Source organism: Bombus vancouverensis, chromosome 4 (genome assembly GCF_051014615.1).
Source record: "Bombus vancouverensis nearcticus chromosome 4, iyBomVanc1_principal, whole genome shotgun sequence".
In the NCBI taxonomy this organism is placed as follows: Eukaryota; Metazoa; Arthropoda; class Insecta; order Hymenoptera; family Apidae; genus Bombus; species Bombus vancouverensis.
In genome coordinates, this window is record NC_134914.1 from 13032557 (window position 1) to 13050192 (window position 17636).

General features: G+C 35.6%; 2 protein-coding genes across 5 annotated transcripts in view; one reads left to right on the forward strand and one right to left on the reverse strand.

The window, feature by feature from the left end:
- The window catches only part of eag (potassium voltage-gated channel protein ether a go-go), a 157208-nt gene that overhangs the window by 126133 nt on the left and 13439 nt on the right, over positions 1-17636 (forward strand). The window contains exons 5-12 of one of the 4 annotated variants that reach the window (XM_033333761.2): positions 898-1166; positions 3067-3366; positions 4274-4542; positions 7118-7383; positions 8067-8352; positions 8611-8974; positions 14849-14964; positions 15975-16091. In XM_033333761.2, coding sequence (XP_033189652.1) covers positions 898-1166; positions 3067-3366; positions 4274-4542; positions 7118-7383; positions 8067-8352; positions 8611-8974; positions 14849-14964; positions 15975-16091 — 1987 coding nt within the window. The remainder of the gene's footprint in view (positions 1-897; positions 1167-3066; positions 3367-4273; positions 4543-7117; positions 7384-8066; positions 8353-8610; positions 8975-14848; positions 14965-15974; positions 16092-17636) is intronic. The other 3 variants (XM_033333763.2, XM_033333764.2, XM_033333765.2) reach the window with 3 other exon arrangements.
- On the reverse strand, positions 9653-12169 carry LOC117156594 (MTOR-associated protein MEAK7). Its single transcript, XM_033333767.2, has 2 exons — positions 11889-12169; positions 9653-11680 (listed from the first exon to the last, which is right to left on the reverse strand). The coding sequence occupies exon 2, from the start codon at positions 11678-11680 to the stop codon at positions 10349-10351; it is 1332 nt and encodes a 443-aa protein (XP_033189658.1). The 5' UTR covers positions 11889-12169; the 3' UTR covers positions 9653-10348.

A 17636-nucleotide genomic window follows, 5' to 3' on the forward strand; every position in this document is an offset into this window, starting at 1 on the left:
CTTCTTTTTTCTTTTTTTTTTTTTACTGTTATAAAGGACTTGAGTGAGTTTGGCTATAAAAATATAAAATTTTGTGTCACATTACATAGATTTCATTCTTGTTAAAGGAAGACAAGAGAAAAAGCAAGGGAAAGGAAGAAAGGAGTGAGAAAATGAAAAGCAGAGCGAAGAAATAGAAGGGGAGGAAGAGAAGAGAAAGAAGAGAAAAATGGGGAAGAAAGGAAGAGAGAGAGAGAGAGAGAGAGAGATAGAAAAGAAGGAAGGAGAAAAAGAAAAGAAACCTCATTCGGATTAGTCAAATTACTTGAATTCAAGCAACTTGGAATAATTGGATTTGATGAGAACGATTTTCAAGTTAAGTATTATGGATATGAACCCGTTATTTAGGTTTCTATTAAGATACTACAGGCTGTTTGAATTCAAGCAATCTGTCTAATCCCAACAAAGTTAAAGGGAAAGAACAGAGGAGGAAACCAAAAGAAAGAAGGTAAAAGTAAAAGAAGCGTGGCCAGAGAAGAAAAGAAGAAAAGAAGAAAGACAGGCAAAAGAAAGGAAGGAAGATACGCAATGAAAGAAAGAAAGAAGGAAAGAAAAAAAGAAAATGGATAAAAATAAAGACATTGCAAAACTCGTATTAAAAATAATATTTAATGTCTCTCTAATAAAAGAAAAAAATAAAAAAGAAATATTTAACATGCCCGATAGAAAAGAGCCTTCCTGCAAGGTAGCCAATTATATCTTAATATCCACTGTACAAAAGGCAAATACTTAGCTAATTAGGTTGACCACAATGTACCAATTAGTCAAGGATAGAAACAGATACATAGAATGTAATTATCGAATCGCAATTAGCCAACGAATGACGCTTTTCTCCGTTCTGTTGTTGCGGACATATAGAAACACCACTATGGCTGCTTCTACAAATAGCGCCAATAAAAAACGAACGGGACCTGGTGGTCCTGTTCCTGTTGACCTTCCGGGACATCACTGCCCTGAAGCAGCCAATCGAGGCGGACGACAGCAAGGGTGGCCTCTCCAAGTTCGCCAAACTCGCCAGATCGGTCACCAGGTCGAGATCTGTTCTTGTATCACAATTCAGCTCCCATCTGCCCGCCCTCAAGGATACCGCGTTGCCAACCACCGCGAAGCAATCACATTTAGCTCATGTAAGATATCTTACTGATTCCTTAGTAGGAGTTTTACTAAATTAGTTGATCGATCTATCTAATTTACAAGTTTCTCGTTTTCGATGGAAGGCAGACCTTCAGAGTCGTTAACAAATTGTCAATCATTGTGGAAATCCACATCTTCACGAATAATATTCTATCTGCTTTTTCATTCCTGAATTAATCCTTGTAATTTACCTAATTATTTTTTAAGTCACTGAACTGTGGATCTTTATGGAAATTCAGATTTTTATGAGCAATATTCCTCTACTTTTTCATTTGTTAATTATTCCTTATTCTTTTTAATTTACCTGGCCGTTTTTCAAGTCACTGAAGTGTCTGGATCTTTGTGGAAATTCACATTCTTATGAGTAATATTCCCTTTTTCTTTTTTAATCTGTTAATTAATCCTTGTAATTTACCTAATTATTTTCTAAGTCACTGAACTGTGGATCTTTATGGAAATTCAGATTTTTATGAGCAATATTCCTCTACTTTTTCATTTGTTAATTATTCCTTATTCTTTTTAATTTACCTAGTCATTTTTCAAGTCACTGAACTGTGTGGATTTTTGTGAAAATTCACATTTTTATGAGCAATATTTCTCTCCTTTTTAATTTATTAATTGTTCCTTATTCTTCCTAATTTACCTAGTCGTTCTTCAGTCACTGAACTGTGTGATCTTTGTGAAAATTCACATTCTTATGAGTAATATTCCCTTTTTCTTTTTTAATCTGTCAATTAATCCTTGTAATTTGGCTAATTATTTTCACTGAACTGTGGATCTTCATGGAAATTCACACTTTTATTAGTTAATTTGTTAATTAATCCTTGTAACTTGCCTAGTCATTTTTAAAGCCGTCCAACTGTCAACCCTTACAGAAATTCATATTTTTATAAGTAACGTTTCACTCCTTTTCAATCAATCAATTAATCCTTATTACTTACCTAATCATTCTCAAAGTCACTGAGTCGTGTTTCTTTATAGAAATTCATATTCTTATAAATACAAATTAACCTTTGAAGACTATCACAACGGTTGTCATAGACCCTGTACATTTTTACATTTTTACTTCTTTAAACTTCCCATAAATGCATAAGCACAGTCATAGTCTTTGTTCACTACAATCAACAAAATATTCAAGTTACTGAATGTACATTAAAATGCTGAAACTCTATACAACAGTTTCAATTGTCAGAGAGTTTGGACTTTGAAATTTGAAATTTTTACAACTAATTTGCAAATCGATTAATCAACCCCAGAACAACCAATTAATTAACTCAATCGCATGCAATTCTTTCTGAACTTCTAACTTGGGTCATCCTGCACTCTATCCAAGCCAGCGAATATAAAAATAAATAAAGTAAATAACAATCATAATAACATTGCATCTAATCATTTTAGCTAAAAAGTCCTGCCACTTTATTCGGTAAGCTGTTTCGATTTTGATTTTGTCACTCGCACCAACTACCATTTGTATCCGAACGTGTCTGATGAAGATTTACTCGCGTTGGAGATTCGTTCCCGTTTCGAAGAGATTTGCATGGAAATGTTAACGGGTTCGCAGACCATTTGTACGTGTTCGAGATTGCTGGATTATTGTAATCGTCAATATTTAAATGCATGAGCTGTGCTGCGTTTATCGCCTGATTTCAAGCCCCTGAAACGTTTATCAAAATTCAAAGCCTGTCTGTAAGCAACAGCAGGAGCATAGAGAAAGAAGAGAGATAAAACTCGTTGTTAAATTCACAAGCAAAAGAAGAAGAGAATTTTAACTCGAAAATCGAAAGGTAGTAAAATCAATCATTAAATATTTCGTAAAAATATTCCTTCATTTTCTTTCATTCCTCTGAAACAATCGCTTCGATGCATAACGCTAATATAATTTTCATTTTTCAGATGATGTCCTTAAGCGGCGACGTGATGCCGCAGTACAGACAAGAGGCACCAAAGACCCCGCCGCACATTTTGTTACATTACTGCGCGTTCAAGGCGATCTGGGACTGGATCATTTTATGTTTGACCTTTTACACGGCCATCATGGTGCCCTACAACGTCGCGTTCAAAAACAAGACCAGCGAGGACGTGTCCCTGCTGGTCGTCGACAGCATCGTCGACGTCATATTCTTCATCGACATTGTCCTCAATTTTCACACCACGTTCGTTGGACCTGGTGGCGAGGTGGTGTCTGACCCCAAGGTACAAATATCCTCGCAAAACCAAAAACACCATGAAAAACCGGTTTGGTTTGGCTTGACAATTGATCATTAGCCCAAGGTACATATCTGCAGTTTAACCGCGACTTTTATAGAAAATAGGGTTTCTATAGAGAAAAGTAGAGGCCATGTAAGTACGGAAATGCGTGGAGAACGAATAAATGTATTAAATACAATGTTATACTCCGACCGATAAACGTTACCTTTCAAATGGATAATTCCATAATTGTAGACAAAAGTGCGTTAACTGTTACACTCGTCAAAGGTTTGTTCGTCGATTTCGTTGTGTAAAAGGTCCCCGTGATTCTACGCCAGATTCTATTTTGCATTGTTTTAGCGTAAAATCAGAGAAGTGAGAATCCTCCGGCTGCTTTCAGGTTCCCATCGTTGCACGCGAAAGCTCATACATTAGCAACATTATTCACTTTTATGTAAAAGTTCGCTTTGAAATTATCCCTCTTCTTCTTCTCTTTTTCCCTAGCAGCTAGCTGTTGAAAAATCTATGGATACTGAAATACATTGCAACGTTATCTTTAATTTCAAACTATGAAATTTTCCAATTCCGAGGAATTTTAAAGTGTAGGATTTGCCAAGTTGGAAAAATGTCAAATTTCCATGTACTGCGATCTATTTTAACAATGTCGTGGTATCAGAGGATAGCTATCATCGAAGAATTCTCTAGATATTCTCAGGGATTCATCCGGACAATGTTAAAACTGGGAATCTAGACCATTGGTGAAAATTGTGTCAAGTCATTTTTCTTTACCATTGTTTTCTGTCACGTGGCAAAAATATCTTTTACGATTGTTCTCGCCTCTGTGTGCTTCACTTGCTCTCAGAACAACTCGTTATAAGACTTTGTCTAATGTAATTTTCCATTAAAACGACAGGTGATCAGAATGAACTACCTAAAGTCGTGGTTCATCATCGATCTTCTGAGCTGCCTGCCGTACGACGTGTTCAACGCGTTCGACCACGACGAGGACGGCATAGGGAGCCTGTTTTCGGCTCTCAAGGTGGTCAGATTGCTTCGTCTTGGTCGAGTGGTTCGGAAACTAGACCGGTATCTGGAGTATGGAGCCGCGATGCTCATTCTACTGCTCTGTTTCTACATGTTGGTTGCTCACTGGCTGGCCTGTGTCTGGTACGTCACTTTAAGGTGATTTTACCCTGCCCACACACAAAAAGGTAACACGGCTGCGGCAGGATTGACGGCTAAATCAAACCTTAGACGTCGTTATCCCTACCCCCTCCCCGATTTTCTCAACCTAACATTTTCCATCAAGTGCTACCTAGACACAAATAGAGATATACATACATGGACATACACACATATACAGAACATGTACACGTGCACACACAGGATATGCCGTGCCGCTTTTACAAAACAGCATAGCACTCTCGTTCCGCCGGGAATTGTGCAAAAGATATCATAATCTCGATCTACTTTTATTTTGTCTAAAAAAAAATGGAACATTCCCGAAAGGAATCAGTTTGCCATGGCTTCTAGAATAGTAACGAGAGCTAACTGGGTCATCCTGAAGATTTGTGTCAAAAGAATATATTTTTTCTGACATTTAATATAGTTTTATTTATTTATTTATTTATTTATTTTTTAGTAATCGTCGTTATGTTCTGTACAATTTATTCCGTATATAACGTGATATACAAGATGCATCCGAGGAGCGTTTCAAGACTATAGTTACTTCAAAGGCACTAAAAGACTGTATGAAAATCATCCAAAGATATCAAGATGGTATTAGAATAGAAGATATTCATTGAAGATCGACAAGATAATTGGAATTTGATATTACAATCCTTATGCTAATGTCTAAAATGTATCAAAAATAGTAGCATTAATATTAGTGAATGAAGATACAGAATTTCAAGGCAGAAGTACTTTTGTTCTAGAAGCTTATATTATTCAGAAGAATTATATTATTGGTATTGGTAAACGGAGATACTGAATTTTAGCACAGAAGTATTTTTGTTCTAAAAGCTTATATTATTCAGAAGTATTATAGTACTGGTATTGGTAAACGAAGATACTGAATTTTAAGATAGAAGTACTTTTATGCTAAAAGCTTGTATTATTCAAAAATAATGAAAAGGTTCAGGATGACCCGATATCTGCGATATGCAGCGAATACAGGGCAGAGATCGATCAGCCACACAATCGAAAAAGAAAAAGAACGCGAAGAAACGTCGCATTAAAACTGCTGCTGCCTAGTTCCTTCACCTCGCTTCTTAATTATTTTCGCTTCTTCCCCGCTCGAAGCGGCATAAACGAAGTAGCGCTTCAAACTAACGTTGCCTCCTCTTTGAAGATGACGAGGACAGAAGAGAAAGAGAGAGAGAGAAAGAGAGAGTACGAAAGAGCGAGTGAAAGAGAAAGAGAGTACAGAAGAGAAAAATATGGAGAAAAAAGGAGGCTTGTTCTCGAGTGCAAGAGAATAAAGTCGACGACGATGCTAACCTTCCGCTCGTTTCCTCGACAAAGAGCCTCCGTGTCCTTTAGACGTTCTCCATCGTCGAATCGACGATCACGGGAAACCACGAACGTAACAGAAGCTCTTTCGCTCGAAACGCTATTATCTTCTGTTGGCGAACCGTCCTCGTTTCCAAAAGAAGCTTCGAGTGTTTGACCGTGGTCCTTCTTGCCAGATATTTTTTCGTTCCAAAGAATAGCCAAAAGAGAAAAAAGTGAGACAGGAAGCAGAGAAAGAAAAGTGGAAGAACAGTTACGAAATGGAAGCAAGGATAACGGTCAAGACTAAAGAGGAACGTGGAGAGAGAACGCTTTTCAACACGAATCTTAGCCAACCAAAAAGCATGCGTGCTTCTTTCACGCGTCCTCAGAGAACCCTATTCGCCTTTTATTTGTACAGGGTGTTTCCAATTTTTCTGAGAAAACTGCAACAGTATAATGGGATAGAAGATAAAAACGTTAATTGAAGAAAATAGTTACATATTACTAGTTAAAATACTTTATCTACATTTTTCATTTTTCAAGGTAGTATCCAGGTACTTGCAGATCCCCATGTGTTTTACTTAGCGAGTAAAGTTATACTGTACAGGCTGTATTATAAAATGATGAGCAAATATTTTGAATATTTATTCTTATTAATTGTGATATAATTTTGATTTAATATATGTTAAAAATGATATTATTTATTATAGTATTTTGAACAAGTGACGACAATAAATCTTCAATTTTCTTCACTTTTAACTATGAAAAATGTTATATATGAAGTTGTGCTGTAAATTCTTTACTACTATTTTGAAAATGTGCTTATGCTATTGTAGGAGATTTAGAGATAGGGCAATGTAATGTGTTCAAAATGTATGGAATACTTAAAGTATTGCTTATAGTATTATATCTACTAGAGGATACAAATTTCTATCCAAGTTTTGTTCCCTTAATTGTTCCTTCACGAAAATATAAATTCACAACTACATTTGTGCTCATATTTGCGAAGATAAGATCTCTTTCTTGAATCACCGAATACTAATTATGTATTAGTATAATATAAGATTGACAACTTCGTAGAAAGTACGGTTGGATTAATTTGCCTTCTGAAAGGCTCATTTGTAAATCCTGTCACAGCAATTTATCCAGGAAAATTGAAAACACTCTGTATATTTCTATTATATTTTATAGCCTGTATTAGAGAATGTAAAATGGTAGAAAGATGAATATGACGAGAATAATAAGAAGGGTTGTTGGGTTAAAGGTACTCGATAGGAAGGTCGGACGCGGACAACGGAGTCCAGTATTCCTGGCTGTGGAAGCTGGCGAACGTCACCCAGTCACCGTACAGCTATCTGTGGACCAATACCAGCACCGCACCGGAACTAATCGCAGGACCGTCCAGGAGAACCATGTATGTCACTGCATTGTACTTCACAATGACCTGCATGACCTCCGTGGGCTTTGGCAACGTCGCCGCCGAGACCGACAACGAGAAGATTTTTACCATCTGCATGATGATCATTGCCGGTATGATTTTTCAATTTTTTCCTTTTATTCCTTAATTGGAGTTTACGAAGTACTTACTTTACTAAAATCAGTTTATCTTTTTAAGGTATCCAATTGGTAATAAAATTTTTGTATCCTCAAGAGCGAATGTTGGGATTGTAAAGAACCTAACCTCAATCTAAATGGAGATTTCTTTTACTTACTAAATATTATACAAGAAATGTTAGATTTTTTGGATAGTTCACATATTTTTGCCTTTTTACCTCTGTGACTTCTTAATTTTAAAATGCCTTCGCTTTTCTCATAAATGCATCAGTATTCATAATCTGATTACCACTTTCAGACTTTTAGAGGAAGGAGATTGTGCAAAATTTAATTCCACAAATTTTCACGAGTTTGCACAGAGTGTATCGGTTTTAATTTGGAATACCTACGTCGTGCGGTTCTCTCACAAATAGTTTTAGACGTAATATCCGTTTTAGCATACTTATCTCTCGGGTCACGACAAACACGAATTTGCAACTACTCTCTACCGGACTAGTTTGTGAACTTTCGAGCACCTTAGAATTTTATTTGAAAGTCAAAGAGTTTAAATCGGTGTCTTCCTGACTGACAATCAGGCGTTATCGTTTTAGCTAATTTATCGTTGTCAAATTCTATTTGAATTGATCTATAAATCTGTAAAATTGTTCGATTGTTTGCAGCTCTGTTGTACGCCACGATCTTCGGTCACGTGACTACGATCATCCAACAGATGACATCGGCCACGGCCAAATATCACGACATGCTGAACAACGTGAGGGAGTTCATGAAGCTGCACGAGGTGCCGAAGGCGCTTAGCGAACGCGTGATGGATTACGTGGTGAGCACCTGGGCGATGACCAAGGGCCTAGACACCGACAAGGTACTTAACTATTGCCCCAAGGATATGAAGGCGGATATCTGCGTTCATCTGAACAGGAAGGTCTTCAACGAACACCCTGCATTTAGGCAAGCTTCGTCACTCTTCTTAGATTTTAGTGTATTCTTGCATAGAGATGTCCTTATGTGGCGCGTATAACCTAACAAAATTTTCCCTGCAATGTACAATTAATTATATACCTAAGCCATTCGTTTTTGAGAAATTGTACAGTACTCATGTATCTTTTATCGATATGTCTTGATTTTTGTAATCCTTATATCATGACTTGTAATTATAATGATTTATAATTAATATGTACAATCATATTTATACACTTTTGTCTTCAGATTGGCCTCCGATGGCTGCCTCCGCGCTCTGGCGATGCATTTCACGATGTCCCACAGCGCGCCAGGCGATCTATTGTATCACACAGGCGAGTCTATCGATTCGTTGTGCTTCATCGTGACCGGAAGTCTCGAGGTGATACAGGATGACGAGGTCGTGGCGATCCTCGGCAAGGGTGACGTGTTCGGCGACAGCTTCTGGACAAACCCGTCCGTAGGACAAAGCGCTGCCAATGTTCGAGCTCTTACTTACTGTGATCTCCACACGATCAAGAGGGATCGGTTGCTGGAGGTGTTGGATTTTTATCAGGCTTTCGCCAATTCTTTTGCCAGGAACCTCGTTCTGACTTACAACCTTAGCCATCGGGTGAGTGTTTCTTAAATTTTGCTTTCATTTTTATTTTTGTTTTGTTTTATTGATTATTTCAGACGTACTTAATTTACAGATTAAGTGCTGCTGTTTGTTTATTTCAGATGTAAAATTCGTTTGAAATTTTAAATATCTTTCCATATTGTTTTAAATAACTTCTTTACAGAATTTGTAATTTTCCTGAGTTTATAAATTGCCAATTTGAAGCATTGATGATATCGTAAGTTGCCAATTTGGAATTTTGGTCCTCTTTCTCTCAAAAATTTCTTATTTTAACTTTTGATGGCTTAGAATTTAACTTTGATTATTTTAAGGATCGTTAATTTTTTATCTTGGGGATTTCAAAGTCAATAAGTGGAATTAGTGATTCCAAAAATCACGAATTGGAAATTTCAGTCAGGGAAAAAATTACTAATTTCAAATATAGGCAAGTTTAAAAATTGCCAAAATTTCAAATCACGGTAATTTTTTAAAAATTGCTAGTTTAAAATTTTGTGATTTTAAGAGTCACTAATTTGAAGTTCCGAGTATCTTCAAAATAGTTAATTTGAAATTCTATTTTCGAAGATTGCTATTTTGAAATTTGCCAAATTGAAATATTAGATGATTAAAAAGATTCAAATTGATTTGCAATAAAGAAAGGTAAAGAGTGAAGGGTAAAGAAAAGATTTGAAATCTCGAGGTTTCAATTCTTTATTGAACTCTTAGCATTATACTGAACAGCAGTGCAATGTTTGCTCTTTGGCTTTGTTCTCTCAACAGAACAGAGGGAACATTGACCGCCAGCCGACTCATATACGAATAACACACACAGTCTTATGTAACAATAGTAATGAATATGTGTTGTACAAGTTTCTCCTCGTCGATAGACTTTATTCAGCATATCAAGAAGTCCGATTAAAAATGATTGATGACTCACCAGGCACTAGATAATAGGCATTCGAAAAACACAGCAACTCGTACGGTATAATATTTTTTTCATTTCTTTTTTCTCTGTATATATATATATTTGTTTTAATATTGCTCCATCGATGGTAGAGTCAATTTGAAATGACATTAGTACGAGAGATCAGGCCGTTACAGGGAAATGAAATTTTTTTTCAAAAAGATCAGCTAGCAAACAATCAGAAGAAAATGCTTGAAGAACGAGATTGTTGATCATCTTTTTTAATAACTATTAATATTATTCTGTTGAAACAATTCCACGAAAACTAGAGAATCATCTTTTTTTTCTATTTTTTCATTTACAGGTATTGCATTATACAATGACCTCCTTTTGTTTCTACAAAGCTGATACAGTTTTGAATAGCCTGATATGTTTTCCTTTTTTCCTCTTTTCCATACTATCTCGACAAATGTCTAATATCACAATTACTCCTTCTTTTCTCTCAATCCGTCACTGTACATCTTGCGACCAGACATCTCTAATATGACTCTTGAGGTAGAATCTTGATCCAAAACTGACCTTGCGTTTTGTTCTTCTTCTTCGACTTCTGGAATAGGACCGACACCCCAAACCTCACAGTGTTTAATCCTAAAATTCTCCTTGCCACTGAGTTGCACATAATTCTGGAAGGTTGTGCAGGACAAGCTTGATTTTCCAGTTCCATATTCACAGTCCAGCCATAAACCTGGATAATTCAACTGTCCTCCCATGAGCAGCCCATTAGGCATAGTTTGTTGATGAAGATTTAAGTACTGGAAATGGTTGTTGTAACCAGTGCAAGGAAATGTAAGTATATCTGGTTCAAGTTTGAATAAGAAGGAAGATTGGTTTCCAATGAAATTTGGTCCAATTCTCCAACTATCAGAGGCAAAACCTCCAAACACGTGGTCATCGGTGTCCTGAAGAATTAAAATAGTCGATCCTTGCATGGTGATTCTTCCAAGCATAGTGGAAAATGATTCTCCATGCACTTGACTGGAAAATAAAAATCTCCATTCGTTGCGAAGCTCATGAGGCAAACTGAGATTTAAGAACAGAACATCGCCCAATCCCAGAATGCTTGGGAAATGTGGTATATTCTCCAAACCCTTGCAACCTGGCAAGAGGTTCAAATCGTTTATTCTACTGCTTGCATTCTTGTCTCCCTTTTTCTGAGAAACCAAGAAAAGGCACTGAAAAACGTGCGATTGTATGATATTGAAAGTAGTTGTTGTAGAGAACCAGTTCTCTACTTGTTCGGTGGTCAGTGTCTCACCATGTTTGACTAGATCTACGCACAAACTTCTGGATCTCATCCCTATTCTCCTAGTGTTTACTGTGCAGCCAATGCTGCTCCATGTTAAGTAGTGTGCATTCCCAGAGTTTTTTTGTAGTCTCAAGTAGGAATTAATGGTGGCTTGAAGATATTGAAGGAACGTTGTAGTGGGTATTTCATGTTTCTGCTCCTCTTCCGAGAAGCCATTGAAAATCAGGCTAGTCCTCTCCTCCGGACTGCCACGTATGGCAAACACATACAATCTCCCAAAATTCTCTCCGTTTATGGCAGACACTCTCTTTCCTGGTTCATGACAGAGGAACCTTACTACAAATTGCAGTAGTACATCATCCAAATGACTGGACCAGTGTTTGAATATATCTTCGCGTTTTATAGAGCCTGAACTCCGGGACATGGACTTGAACAGATTCTCCACTAAGGTCAGCTCCTCCGCGGAGAGGATATTCGCGGATGAAGCAGAACGGCTCGAACCATGACCCATCTGAAACAAATCGATTACTTTCAGAAAAATCGTTCCATACAACTGTCAAAAAATAAAGAAAACATTCTTGTGTAAACATATGACTATCAAACAATCGATCTACTTTGCATATTTTCCAATTCATTGCTATTTACGATAATATACGTCGCTAGATTTAGAAATCACTGGTAATCGTAAGAAATTGGAGAAAAAATAAGGATTTACAAACCTTTCGAACGCGAGGAGTACTTTCCACATCAATCCATATACGTCAGTTTTCCCAGTGAAAACTTCGATTCGACACGAATCACGGTAATAGAAGTACGCAAGTACGCGTACTTTCTTTCAGAATGGATCACCAAGCATCTGAAAGAAAGTTCCGAAACGGAACTCGTGCGGTCCGGGAGCTTCCCCGAGCCGACACAATAAATAAGATATTTTGAGGTTAGTCGCAAGTGCAAGTAACCTGCTACTAGTGCGCTCACGGTGCGCCTATCGACTGCTCTACTCGCGCATGTGCAGAGTAAAGTTAAACGAAACCTCCCACCCTTAACCTGCAACTTTCTATCCGGAAAAAAGGAAATAGCAGGGGAGCGTCGCTTTCCCGGCGTTAGAAACTGGATTACCTGAAAAAATTCAATTACCCGAGTTATCTACGTTTTATTCCAGTAAAGGAATATTAAAACATAGAGAGTTATTACATACTGAAATTACCTACGTTGATTTCGTTTCTTAATAAGCTTAACGAACGAAGATCATCTCGCATCTCCGGAAACGTTAGTTGTGTTCAAAGAATCTGAGAATCGAAGCATCCTTGTAGGAAACACTGTAAGTGCTAAAAATCAAATTTCTTTAGGACAAAGAGAAAAAGTTAGCTGACTTTAGTATTTCGAAATTTCATTTGTTTATAGATAGAGATATATATTTACAGAAGCCAAACTAATCAACTCCACTTTTTATTAATTTCTTCAGTCTGTTATATGAGTATACGAGTAATATCTGATTCGCATACTTCCGTTAGTTTACTTATCGCAAGAAAATCACGCGAATAGTGATAAATCTCAAGGTAAATTTTAAAAAAGGCGTTTTTAATATCGTCACTATCCTGTACTTTTCAATTGATAGAGTTGATTAATGTGACTTCTGAACTGCTCAATCATAAGAAATGTATTAAAAGATCTTTTTATTTTTTTACATTTATTCACCATCATTCATGAAAAAGAAAATTATACTTGTAGAGAACTCTGTATTTACCACCTTTTAATTGTAAAGAAAACTAAATATGCCATTCATTTTTAAATTTACAAATCCTATAAGTATAGTAAATTAAAAATATATTTATTTAATATGTTCTTTTCATTTTCGAGTAGAATGCATTACAAAAGCGTATTTTAAAATATTCCAAGTGATATTTGATGTACACATATTTTAACATCGTTTGAAGTAGCACTTAAGTGTTCTTTACTCGTTCATGCTACCTATTAGCATTACTGTTAACTGCAATACTTGAAAAGTAGGGTTATTTAAGTGAAATGAATTCGTCAAATTCGTTTATAAACAATTTTTAAACGATTTATATTTGAAAACAGATTAATTACCATAATTCAGTAGTGTGTGTGTATTATTCTATTCCTGCAAGTTATTTTGCTATTTATTTTATCGATACTTATGTAATATATCGCTACTGACTCAAATAACCTTACCATAAGGTTATTCGAAGCATTTTCTCGTTTTTCATAGTTTTCTTGCTGGACATAAAGTAAGTATATACATGACATTCTTTCGTTATTATATTGAAGATTAATGGTGTTTCTTAATATACAAGTTTGATTACTCTGTGCAGAGATTTACTTACTATACTGCAGTATGTATTCCCATTGGCAAGTAAAACATTTTTTATTAGGAAATAGGCAAAAATTGTTTAATTTTGACACTTGTGTTTTGTATAAGGATGCTTCGATTATTTCGATAGTTTTATATATATGATGTGGAAGCGTAAGGACGATTATTAACACTCGAATAATGGTCACCTACATAGCAAGGGGTGTAAAAAAGCCGATAAAGGGTCCAACGCGTTCTAGACCATTAATAATAGCAAAGGAGCGACTCGAGAGCATAAATAATTGTTCCGGGCCCCATAAATAATCGCTCGTCGTTCCAACTGCGCCGTGTCGTTCATCCTGATTAATTACGCCGAGCATACTGCGTCCCATAACGAATTCCATACTCTGCAAATGTTGCAGAAAATGCAAGAAAATACAAGATGTAAGAAAATATTAGAAAGTATAGGATGATTCGCAAGCTAATTGATACACACTGGATCATGAATGTATTTGAACACATACCATGAAAAACATTTATGTCCATATTGTATATACTATACATATATCTTGAGATTTCATTATTATTATCATAACGAGATACAAATATCATATTGATAAAATTTCAAACCAATCTGAAATTGTATACATTTGTTTACATAAAACAGATTATATATGGATATATCAAGACATATTATATGTTATGTATATATCGTATGTGTTATGTAAAACATTTTGAAATTTCATTAACGCAATAATGAGATAGCACTGTCGTGATTATATTGATACAATTTCAAGACAATCTGAACTTGTATATCTTGTATGTATTAGATAAAACGGATTATTACTACACGTGTTATGTAAAACATTTTGAGGTTATGTAATCATAGTAATGAGACGAGACTGTTACGATTATATTTGTCAAATCTGCAATCAACGTGAAGATGTAGGTAAAAGTTAATTAATGAAAAAAGATATTTGTTTCGATATTTGTTACATTAGTAAAAAGAAACTTGTATATAATATGAATAATATGTTAACAATAGTCTTAAATATACAATTAGTACTAAAGACAGTTTCATTGTTATATTGTAGTTTATTAATATAGCGAATAATCGATTGTTTAAATACTTTTGTGACTCCTGCAGAATATATATTTCTATCAAATATTTGTTTAATTTTCTGCATGTATTTTCAGATTCGTCTCAAACTTTACCAATACAGTCGTAATAGTCGAGTCTGGAATTTTCAACTATTTCATGTAACACATATAATATGTTCCATGGATATCGAAATACTTTCGTGAGCTAGTGTACTTGTTATTATGCTTATTTAAGCGCGTAAAATGGAATCGAATCATTTTGTGCAGCTGATCTTCCGGAAGGTAGCGGATGTCCGTCGAGAAAAGGAGCTGGCTGAAAGGAGGAAAAACGAGCCGCAGTTAGATCAAGCTCAGGATCACCTGGTGCGCAAAATTTTCTCGAGGTAGGGACAGATTTGTTGCCTGTCAAGCTCGAATGGATAACATCCGATCCATTCTATTTAAATAACTAACGCCTCTCTTAGTGTTCTCTCTCTCATTCTCCAATGAAAAAATCAAATTTTATATTAGTAAAAAAAATACCTTTGTTTTCTTTACTTAAAAAAAATCTTTTTTAATTTACAGGTTTCGTTGTGATTTTTTTGTTGTCGAATGAAGAAGCATTGCGAGAGGTTACGATGTTACAATTAGAATTAATTTTGGTGGATACGAATTCGTTCGTAAATAAATCAATGCATCAACCATATGCACTTACGAACTTACGTCTGACTATGGAGTTCTGTTACTACTTAAAGCATATCTTAACGAACGTTTGAACAGACCTTCTTTAAACTGGATAGTTATTAAGGTAGCTTATTTAAAAAACGAATACGTATTCACGAGATAATTAACGTTAGCCTCGATTCTCTGTGATCACGTGAAAGGCCGTGCAGAGTGGACAGCTGGTCTGTATTCGCAAATCCAACAGGCTGACGAATATATGTATCTTTTTTTTAAAGCGCAATCTCGCTAGGAATATCGAATGAGAGAACAAGGAGCGAGAATGGGATCGTGTGAACGATATTTTCCCTCTTATACGTGTGTATTTCAAGCCTTGTAAGATTCATTGCTCGAAAATCATTCACAGAAAAGAATATAAAGAACAAGAAAGTCCTAAAATCTATGAAATACACGCGCATAAAGATACGAGAAGAAACATTCGGGCGCCAATTACAGACTACTGAATCAATAACACTCTTAACTAACATTACAAAAAGCGAAAGCACGAGCGTGAAAGAGCGTGTGCGAGAGGGAGGGAGAGAAAGAGATTATGTTAGCACACATGATTGATGATTATATCAGTGCAAAGAATATGAGAAAAAAAAGTAAAGAATTAGAAAATTTTCGTATCGTATGCTGTGGTAAATTATTGTTGATTGTTGATCGTTGCTTGGCTGGCCTGTTGTCCGTAAAGGTTCAAGACCGACGGGGATGCCCAGATCGGCGTGAGCAGGGCCGCAAATGGACGGTCCCAGCAGGATTCCGACGAGGAGCTCACCGTGAACGTCCTGCCGCCCTGGCCCAGTTTTAGGCAATTTCATTTCTTACGTATTTATTTATCTTTCTTCATTCTTTTTATTGCCATCTTTGCTACTTCTTACGTACACTCTTATATTATTGATTATTATTACTCTATATTTATATTGATTCGATTAATTATTCTTCTCATTATGATTATATTTAACCATCGTTATTATAATTGTATATCGTTATATATATACACATATATATATAATTATTATTATTGTTCTCAACTGTGATTTTTCTCTACATACATATTATATATACATGCATATATGTATATATACATATGTACATACATCTATCCCTAGATATATTTATATTTTTAGAAATGAAGATCACACACACAAGGGAAAAACATGATAACTATAGTTTTTAATAGTTTCTGGATTTTAATGTCACTTTATGTGACTTAAGCAGGAAAATTTCTGATATGACTGGAAATAGAAATAACCTGGTAAATTAAAGGTGCACGTCTTCTAAAACTGGCTAATTAATCTAAAAGTTAAATTAAAAAGAAATAAGTGTAAAATTAAATTAAGCGCAAAAATGATATTTTTGAAATTATAAAAGGCATAAAAATAGCACATATCATAGATTTTTAACATAGACTTTTAAAGCTGTTTCCCTGTGAAAGTGTATAATATACAGTCAATCAAAATAATTAATATACGTACGTAAAAATATTTAATTATCGTGTTCTTCCCCTGTAGTCGTCAACTATACGACTATAATTATCGTTACTATATATATGTATATATACATATTTATACGGGTCGATCTTGTACATGTATAGCTGCCTAAATTATTTATATATCACGGATGAGCAATTGTTGAGAGAGCGTGAACGTTTTTTACGTGGAGATTCGAGAAACAGAAAACTTTTTTTTAGATCGACACGATCCACCTCGGGACGAGCGGCTTACCGGCAACGATGGACCGTGCAGAATTTTTCTATATTCCGATCGCGTGTATTTGCACGTAACCGTGAAACCAAAAAACACGTCGAACCAAAAAAAAAAAAAAAAAAAGAATTTTCGTATCTAAAAGAAAATTGAATCGAACGAATGCGATCCGCGAAACCGATCTTTTTTTATTTGCTCTTCTTCTTCTTCTTCTTCTTCTTTTTCTTCTTCCTTCTTCTTATTCTTCTTCCTCTTCTGGTCGTGTCGTACCTATTTTATGCAATTCGCGCGAACGTCTCCTCCGGGGGCGACCGATACGCATTTTTCTCGAGAAAAAGGTTTCGAAGGGTATCACGGATGTGCAATCGCTGTACACACGCTTGAAAGAGAAACTGATATGTATTCTCACTCAGCACGTCTACGAAGTAACCTGGGTAAATCGAATTCCCATGTCTTTTAACTGGAACCCTTTTACGCCATCTTTTTACCATGTACCTTTTTCCATTTATTATTTTTCAAACATTCTTCTGTTTATATATATATATATATTTCTTTTGTTTATATTGTACAGGATGTCAATAAGACCCGGGCGATTTTACATGTTGTGAGCCTAGATATTGAGACAGTGAAGAGGGTTCCTGTGCAAAAAT

What these genes read in the sequence shown, in the direction of transcription:
- LOC117156594 (XM_033333767.2), bottom strand. Translation starts at nt 11,680, where the DNA reads ATGGGTCATGGTTCGAGCCGTTCTGCTTCATCCGCGAATATCCTCTCC.